This window comes from Eutrema salsugineum, unplaced genomic scaffold (assembly GCF_000478725.1).
Source record: "Eutrema salsugineum unplaced genomic scaffold, Eutsalg1_0 scaffold_17, whole genome shotgun sequence".
Classification (NCBI taxonomy): Eukaryota; Viridiplantae; Streptophyta; class Magnoliopsida; order Brassicales; family Brassicaceae; genus Eutrema; species Eutrema salsugineum.
In genome coordinates, this window is record NW_006256852.1 from 3,542,690 (window position 1) to 3,551,973 (window position 9,284).

Here is a 9,284-nt window from a genome sequence, read left to right on the forward strand (position 1 = left end):
GTATACAAAGAAAGTGCAGATAGAGTTAGAGATTTGAAAAACAAACCGCACTGGTTTCATCGATTAAAACATTAGGGACGTCTTGATGGTTAACTTCAACAGTGTTATCGCTGAAAACGTTATCATTAAAATGGTCGCCGTCGAATACGGTGTGTTCATTACAGTGATCACCTTCAAAGGTTTCAGCCATCGGTTCGCTGTTAACTATGTTATCCACAGTGGACACGTTGGTCGGATTAACACTTCCAGATGGTGCATTCTTGGCGGCCGTGTTGGAATAAATAGCAGTTATATATTCCACAGGTAGTTCTTTGTTTACAGGTCCTGTAATATTACCAAATACAACTTCAGATATCATATTTAACATTCACCATCCAAAATATCAAAATCTACATAAGACTCCTGCTGATACTTACCTTGTGCCTGAGCAGATGGCTTCGGGTTTGAGGAATTAGCAACAGGACCTGTTGCCAATTAAATCTTTAGCGTAAAATTAAATAACAACAAAAACTAAACTACCAAAAGAATAACATTGAAAACTTACCTTGAGCCAGCGCATGTGTTTTTGGTATTGAGTGACTTGCAACAGGCTGACCTTGTTGGTTAACAGCAGGACTTGGACGGGCACCATCTGAAATATCGACAACTTCCTCAACGATTACATTTTTCTTGAACCACTCCATAACACCATCAACAATTAGCTTGTTGTTAACGGTAGATTGGGTCGCAGCAACAAACTCTATCTTCATGCTCAGCTCCTTGATTTGAGCAGAAAAAAGTTCTTCAGATTAGCTTCCAGCTTGGATGCTAACTCCTCTATCTTCGTGTCAAAAAAATTACCAATCGCCATGAGATCAATGCCAACACTTGCAAAAATTTTCCCACCAGAACGACTAACTGATGGTTTCCTAAGCTTTCCTTTCCCTTTATTTGATGCAGCTGCCTTCGCCTTTCGAGATACTCGTTTTTTCTTTGACCGAGTAGCCAGTTCTTCGGCCATCAGACCAGGTCCAAACATCTCCCTAGAGAACTCCAGACCCTGATTGTACAATTTGATCATGTGATCCACCATAGGATGTTCATCGTTATCCGAACAAGAAATATCTTCGTCGTTTTGATTAAACTCTACTTCAGAGCGTATGATCATCTCTACTTCGACCTGCTTAATCAAAATGTTATCAACGTTAATAGATAAACTATAGTTATATCACACTCCAATAAATGTTAATAAGGTTACCAGATGCGTTATAGTTCGAACATTGTTAACATTCAGCGGTATTATTGTGCTTAGCAAAAAACAAGAAACTGATAAGACCATTTTCCAGAATGGTAACTTAGATATCGATTAATAATTTTAAAGCTAACCAGGTTAACGGTATTACTGATAATATGGTATTAGTGATAATACTACATACAGTTGCCGCTGACCTATTCCGCTAATCTAGTTATCAACCATGAATCAAACAACTTATTCATATAGGGTATTCAATAACAATGTTAGCGATGAAATAAAATTATAACGCATCTTCAATCTATCATTTACAATGTTGACAGAAGCGTTATAGTTCTAACCTTGTTAACATTCAGCAGTATCGTTACCAGTCATCAGTTATCAACCATGAATCATACAACTTTTTCATATAGGGTTATTCGATAACAACGTTAACAGATGAATTAAAATTATGACGCATACTAATAAATCGTTAACAAAGTTGACATCAGTGTTTTAGTTCTGACCTTGTTGACATCCAGCGGTGTTGTTATAATTACAAGATACAAAAATTTGTTAATACTATTCTAAAGAGTGCCAACTATAATATCGAATATTAATTTAACGCTAACAGTGTTAACGATATTAGTAATCATATTCCATAGATTTACTACTAATCTCTTCCGCTAATCTATTTATCAACCATGAATCAAACAACTTATTCATCGGGGGTATTCCAAAACCAGAAAGGCCAACTGTTAAAATAATAATCTCAAACATGATTATCGGAAAAATTATGTTAGCAGGAAAAATTACCTCATCTTGTTCTTGAGTGAACGAATCTTGGTCATCGATAACTGAAGTTTTTGCCCACCACGGTGGCTAACAAAATCTTCATCTTCGCTTCCGTCGCTATCTTCTACAATAGCCGGAACAGCTTCTAAAACGACCATCGGAATTTCGGGGAAGAAACCTTGTACAACAATATTAGCGGTCGCAAAATGAGCAAAATCCCTAGTTAACAGCGATTCCATTACTATTTCCTATGAGAGTCTCCCCCATGGATAAGAAATGAAAGCATTTAAATCTTCCACCATCTCAGCATGGTCGAGATCAATCTTCATTCGCGGGACGGACGGTAACAGAATTGCATCAACAATTAAAAGACATGGATAACGCAGCCTTGTCTAACTGTCTAACAGACCAACTTTGAAGCATCTGGAGCACCTTCTCCTCAGAAACATCTCTAGCACCACCAAATAACTGTTCATAGAAATGCTCGCCGTTGTTGGACCTTCTTCTCTTCTTTCCACTTTGTGGATATTTCCCACAACAAAGACCAGTCACGATTTTGAATTCTCTGAGACTAAACCGAATTGGTTTACCAGCAAATAACACCCAAATCTCAATGTCTTTTTCAACTTTAGGCATCCTCGTCAGTGTGAATAGCACAAAAGCACAAGACCAGGCCGGCTTGCTAGTTATCTCAAAAAGTTTCCCAAAGTGACTCTTGTAGATGAACTTGCGTTCTTCCTCGTCAAGGGCATGTTCAATCTCAGAAAGAACCGAGAGCTTCTGGTAGATATTCACCCTCTCGCCTGTGGGGGGCTAACTGTTGGGGTTGGTCCGAAGCCTTGCCTTGGCTCAGAGCTTGTTGTGGTATGACTTCCATCTTCTAACCTAGTTGTTTTGGTGTTGTTTTTGCAGTTGGGAGCTTCCTTCCTTCTGTTCGCGACGACCTTTTCTTTGTTCGAGATACTCTCGTGGCTCGGAAAGTCAATTGGAGGAAACACTTCTCTTTTGAGAGAGTAGAGAGTGCCCGAGCCATTTTCACCGGGGTGTCCATTATCTCTTCTTCGTCAAATTCCTCAGGAGACATGAGAGAGAAGATGGTGATCTTTACGCTCAGGGAAAAGAAGAGGCGTGAAGTCGAAGAGGTCGCTGGACGAGCCGATCAGACAGCTCCCGTAGGGACTGAGGTGGTACCTCGGGATGACCTGCCGAAGCTTGAGGGGAGCGAGGCTGCCCGAGCTACTGAAGAGAATGCTCCCAAGGTGACTACGCAGGAGGCAGCACCCGAGGTGGAGCCGGGCGAGATTATCCCCGAGGCGTCTAGGGAGAACTCCGCGGCTCGGAGTAAAACGCCGCCCGCCTCATCAATTCTGGCCCTTCCGAAACAGTCGAGGCCCCCAGCTTCAAATCTGTTGAAGCATGATGTCAGTAGAAAACGGTCCGCTACGGAAAAGGGTAAGGGGGTGGCCACCCAAAAGAACGAGCCGTCAAAAAATAAATGCAAGTCGGCGCCCAGCAAGCCCGCGTCTTATAAGCTGTTTATCGACGATCCGGCCGCTTCTGCGGTGATGCTCTCGCGTGTTAATAATGCCAACACGCGTCTTCCGCCTCCCGAGCAGCTAAGGAGGTCAAAGTCTTATGCTGCTATGGCGCAGCGCGGCACCAAGGTTTTTCTTTATCTCTTTTCTTCTTTGCATCAATTTTTGACTTAGAGTTTGAAATACTTCTTTTTTGTAGTTTATTGCGGATTTCAAAGAGATGATGGCTGGCTATGAATCAGACTTGGTTAAAGATGAGCGCTGCTTGGAAAAGGCTCGGAAGGAGGCCGCAATGGCTAAGAGAAAGTTGGACGAGACGATGGCCAAGGTTAAGAAACTGGAAGAGGAAAAGATAGCTCTTCGGGCCAATGTTGACAAGGTGTCGTCCGTGGTGACTCGTCTTGAGGAGTCCAGGAGGGCTAAGAGTGCCGAGGTGGCTCTGTTGAAGAGGCGCATCGAGACTAAGGACGCCATGTTCGATGCTAAAGTGAAGCGGGCTAAGAAGGAAGCGAGGCATGAGCTGACGGCTAAATTCCAGGAGCGCCTTGCCAAGGTGGAGAAGGTCTCACCAAGCTTGAAAAGGCTAAGAGCGACAAAATCGAGCTGGGCCAGATCAAAAGCAACCTTGCTATGATTGACGAGCTTCGGAAACCTGACGGCTCGACTTTAGATGCCGAAGGGGAAAAGTTGAAGGGTTGGGAGGCCGAATACGTTGAGGACGAGGCGTATGAGCGTATCGCATCCGAGATCCAAGGTGAATTGGTCTTTTCGCCTGTGTCGTCAGATTCCGTCGACACCCGTCTGGGCATCGAGCCGATCCAGGAGACAGCGGCTAATCTCGGTGTCGAGGATCCGACCGGGTCAAACACGGGTACACCAGCTCTTTCGAACCTCCTTGCCGAGCGAGGGATGCGTTCTGCGGCTTGACTCCTCCCTCTATCGAAGTGAATGCTCTTCTTTTGAACTCTATTTCTTACGATAAGTGCCTAGACGGCTTTATCCATCTTATGTACTCCTATTATTATTGATGCCTGGATGGCTTTATCAATTTGATCGTAGTGTTTTTATACGGTAGTGATATTATCCATCTCTTTTTTTTTCTTGAATTGCTGGTTTTTCCCTTAACGATTTTGTGAGAATCGTTTGGTCCAAACTTTTGGTCCAAACTCTTGTTGGACCGAGCTGTTCCTAAGCAGTTTTGTCGAGCCGAGACAGGGGTGCTTGGTTTTCCTTTCTGGCTAAGCTGTTACGAAAGATAGATAGAACAGATTTTCTGGGTATCGAATAGATTTTATTTAAGTTAAAGAAAAAATCCCGAGCTGGGAGATATGTCTTTGTTTAGATAATTCTTGCAAAGGGGATTAACGTTCTTTTATGCCGAGGTGTTGAGTTAGAAGGGAGAAAGTGTATAACGAGGTATTTTAACTCGGATTTAGTTTTAGCCTTCTGAGGCGCTAAGTTTGAATTTCTCGTTGCTGAGGTTCATGTCTGAGTAGACGGTATCAGAATTTGATTATAGACCGGCGTTCCCAAGAGGGTGAATGTGTTTTCCGGGTTTCAAGAGTTTACCTCGATTTTAGAGAAAGCGATGTAGTCTCGACTTTTAATCTCGTGTGCGATGGCGAACCGTGGCGACCGATACGTTTTTGGTCTGAAATTTGTATAGTGCACTTGATTTTAATCCATAGAGGATGTAACTTGCACCCCCCCCCCCCCGTCCTAGGAAACGTGGTAAAAAGTCCATTTAGAGAACTTTGTGATTGTTGTCTCGTTGTGGCCAGCAACTAGGCGAGGTGTTTGGAACTATAGATCAGAAAGTTTTGCCAAAGCGAATGCAAGGATAAGTAAAAGTCTAGGTGAAGTGAAAACAATTGAATGAGTGAATGAAAACAAGTTTCTCAAAAATTGCCGAAGTGACAATAAGTGAATGAAAAATTTAGCCGAAGTGAAAATAAGTGAATGAAAAATTAGCCGAATTGAACATAAGTGAATGAAAAACTAGCCGAAGTGAGAATGATCTTAGAGACAGTAGACTCGACGAGCTAAAATCTTAAAAATGATGTACGTATAAGTGTATACGTACCCACTCCCCCCCCCCTTCCTTTTTAGGAGAAGGGACAGCTGAACCCGTTTGAGGACGGGCTGCCTACGTACCCTTTGCAGGGATCAAGCTGTCCAGTAGTTCATGTTGGTCGTGCTGTAGTCTTAGTGTTAATACTTCTTTAGGTGCATTTCGTTCCACGATCTTGGAATTGCTTCGTCACCTACCGTGGCAAGTTTTTAAACTCCTGGGTGAACTACTTTTGTAATCTTGTAGGGGCCTTCCCAATTTGCTCCGAGCTTTCCTGCATTCCTCTCGGCAGTGTTTTGGAACACTTTTCCAAGGACAAGCTCTCCTTCTTTGAATCTTCGGCCTCGAACGTTTTTGTTGTAGTACTTCGCTGTTGCTTGTTGGTAGTTCTGGATCCGGATTAAGGCCTGATCGCGCCTTTCGTTGATTAAGTCGAGCTCATCTAACATCATTAAGTGATTCAAATCTTCGTGTCCTGACAGAAGTCTTTGTCGAATTCTGGGGAAATCCACCTCGGGAGGGATCGCACACTCTGTTCCATAGACGAGAGCAAATGGAGTTTCTCCAGTGGCTCGGCGCGGAGTCTCCCGATACGATCAAAGGACTCATTCGAGTTTGTCTGTCCATCGTCCCTTTTTGGTGTCAAGCCTCTTTTTCAGGCCGTCTAGGATTGTCTTGCTGGCTGCTTCAGCTTGTCAATTCCCTTGGGGATATCTTGGCGTGGATTTGCTCAGGTGGATTTTCCACTTCTCGCAGAAAACTTCGAAACGAGTTGAGATGAACTGAGATCCGTTGTCGGTGACTATCTCGTAGGGAACCCCATATCGGCATATGATATTTTTCCAGACAAAGTGTTTGACCTAAGCGTCCTTTATACTTCCGTAGGAGTCGGCTTTGACCCATTTGGAAAAATAATCTATAAGGACGAGCAAAAAAACGCTTCTTCTTTGATCGATGTAAAGGCCCGACTATATCCATCGACCATCTCATGAAGGGATAAAGTGGCGAAATCGACAACAGCAGCTCGGTAAATTGATGGATTGTACGCGTGTGTCGTTGACATTTCTCTCACTTCGCCGTGAACTTCTCATAGTCCTTGACCATCGTAGGCCAGAAGTACCTGTGCCGTTTTATCTTGATCGCTAGTGACCTTCCGCTAGAGTGATTACCGCACGCGTCGCTATGCACCTCGTGCATTACTTATCTTGCCTCGGGTTCTTTGACACACATCATTAGTGGTCCTGAAAACCTCCACTAGAACACCTCACCGTCGATGAGGATGTATTGCACGGATTTAGCGTGCGAGCTTCCCACTTGTTGGTTGGCACTTCTCCGTCGGCGATGTAGACGCGAATATTTCCGAGCCATTCCTTGTTGCAGCCGTACTCCAGTTCGGCTGACGAGGCGTTTTCTTCCATTGCGATTGGTTCACCGTTATCCGGTTCTTCCTCCGGAGGGTTGATTAGCCGAACTCCTTCTACCTCCTCTATGCTCGAACGTTTGATGAATTCGACTGGAATTGTTCGTTGGAGATCCGGGTTCTGAGGTCGAGGCGAGCGCTGCTAAGACATTTGTACTAAGTCCTGGACTACTCTGAGGTAAGCTCCCATTCTTCCATCCTTCGCCTAGTACTCGCCGTTAAATTGATTTGCTTCGAGCTATGAGTCGCAAAAAGCTCTTTTTCCGAGCTTTGATTCCTTGCGATAGTCGTAGGCCAGCGATCAGTGCTTCGTACCCTGCTTCGTTGTTTGAGGCATGAAAATTCAGGCGAAAATACTGCTCCTGAATCTCTCCAGTGGGCGAGGTGAGGTGAATTCCTATTCCTGAACCATGTTTGGATGACGAACCGTCGACATGCAGCGTCCAAACTTCATCTGGAGTTGGCTCGGTTGTTGCCTCAGTCAGAAGTTCGATGAGGAAATCTGCGAGCACCTGGGATATTGCAGACGACCTATTCCGATACTCGATATCATACTTGCTCAACTCTATGGCCCATTTTGTTAGCCGCCCAGATTCGCTCGGGCTGTTCAGGATCGAGCGTAGTGGAAGGGTCGCAAGCACAATAATCGAATGCGATTGAAAATAAGGACGCAACTTGCGAGCCGATACTACGACGGCTAGGGCGACCTTCTCGATTTGTGGGTAACGAGTCTCGGCATCGGTCAATGTCAGACTGATGTAAAAAATGGGTTTTTGTTCTGACCGCTCCTCTCTTATCAGTACTCCGCTTACAGCCGTAGCGGATACAACGATGTAAAGGAAGAAGGGTTCTCCTTCTACTGGTTTCGCCAAGACCGGCGGGCTTGCTAGATAATTCTTCAACTCCTGGAAAGCTGCTTCGCATCGCTCGTCCCATTCGAATTTTTTATTTCCTCGAAGGATATCAAAGAAAGGGAGGCACTTGTCGGTAGATCGCGAGATGAATCGGTTTAGCGCAGCGACTCTTCCTGTGAGTCTTTGAACTTCTCACTTCGTTCTTGGAGAAGGCATCTCGATTAACGCCTTGATCTGCTTGGGGTTTGCTTCAATGCCTTGGTGTGTCACCAGATAGCCGAGGAACTCTCCTGAGGTGACTGCGAATCTACACTTTGTCGGGTTAAGTTTCATGTTGTGCTTGTTTAATTGCTCGAAGCATTCCGGTAGGTGCACGATGTGGTCTTTTTCTTCGAGCGATTTGACCAGCATATCGTCGATGTACACCTCCATGGTTTTTCCGAGCTGATCTGCGAACATCTTATTGACGAGCCGCTGGTATGTTGTCCCAGCGTTTTTGAGTCTGAACGGCAAGACTTTGTAGCAATATATCCCGCGGTAGGTTATGAACACCATTTTTTCTCTGTCATCGGGATGCATCAGGATTTGGTTGTAACCTGAAAACGCGTCCATGAACGTCAACAATCTGTTTCCTGCTGTAGCTTTGAAGAGCCGATCGATATGCGGTAGAGGGAAACTGTCTTTTGGGCACGCCTTGTTAAGATCTGTAAAATCTACGTAGACTCGCCACTTGCCAATCTTCTTCTTCACGGCTACTGGGTTTGCGAGCCAGTCCAGGTATTTTGCCTCGGCGATTGATCCCACTTTTAGCAATCTTTCTACTTCGTCGTTGACGGCTTTAGCTCGTTCTGGGCCAAGCTTCCTCCTTTTTTGCTTGATTGGTTTGAAGGTCGGATCTACGTTCAGCTCATGACAGGTCACATCGATGCTTATGCCGGGCATATTCTCCGCGGTCCAGGCAAAAGTGTTGATATTCACCTTGAGGAATGAGAGGAGCTCGTTCCTCGAAGGTTCTCCCAGCTTAGTTCCGATCTTGGCGCGCCTCTCTGGATGCGTTTCGTCTATGCACACCGAGTCCACCGCATCACATTCTGGCTCGGTGCGTATTTCGCGCTTCTCCGCGATCTGTAATTTCTATAAGAGTTTTGAGAGCTCGTTTGCGGGCTCTCGATCTGTCTTCAGCTTCTTGCGATCTACATCTACGTGCGCGTCGGTGACAGGGTTCCTCAATTTGTGCTCCGTCAGGAAACACATTCGCGACTCCTTCTGGTTTCTCCAAATTATTTTGATGCCTGCAGGAGTTGGAACTTGAGGCAGAGGTGATAAATGGATGGGATCGCCCTCATTGCATTTTATCCATGGAGTCCCCATGATCATGGTGTAGATTGCTGGATGATCG

General features: G+C 44.9%; 2 protein-coding genes across 2 annotated transcripts in view; one reads left to right on the forward strand and one right to left on the reverse strand.

Annotated features, from left to right (window-relative positions):
• Positions 1-2,755: 2,755 nt before the first annotated feature.
• Positions 2,756-4,467, forward strand: LOC112087514 (uncharacterized protein At3g60930, chloroplastic-like). Its single transcript, XM_024157425.1, has 4 exons — positions 2,756-2,810; positions 2,918-3,669; positions 3,740-4,102; positions 4,153-4,467. Exons 1-4 carry the CDS (start codon positions 2,756-2,758, stop codon positions 4,465-4,467), a joined length of 1,485 nt encoding a protein of 494 aa, XP_024013193.1.
• Positions 4,468-8,077: 3,610 nt separating this feature from the next.
• The window catches only part of LOC112087515, a 2,120-nt gene continuing 913 nt past the window's right edge, over positions 8,078-9,284 (reverse strand). Inside the window, exon 2 of the mRNA XM_024157426.1 lies at positions 8,078-9,010. Coding sequence (XP_024013194.1) covers positions 8,078-9,010 — 933 coding nt within the window. The remainder of the gene's footprint in view (positions 9,011-9,284) is intronic.

What these genes read in the sequence shown, in the direction of transcription:
- LOC112087514 (XM_024157425.1), top strand. Translation starts at nt 2,756, where the DNA reads ATGTTCAATCTCAGAAAGAACCGAGAGCTTCTGGTAGATATTCACCCT. An exon ending in AGATATTCACCCTCTCGCCT is followed by an intron (nt 2,811 to 2,917) that starts GTGGGGGGCTAA and finishes TTGTTTTTGCAG; the next exon opens with TTGGGAGCTTCCTTCCTTCT. An exon ending in GCCTTGCCAAGGTGGAGAAG is followed by an intron (nt 4,103 to 4,152) that starts GTCTCACCAAGC and finishes GAGCTGGGCCAG; the next exon opens with ATCAAAAGCAACCTTGCTAT.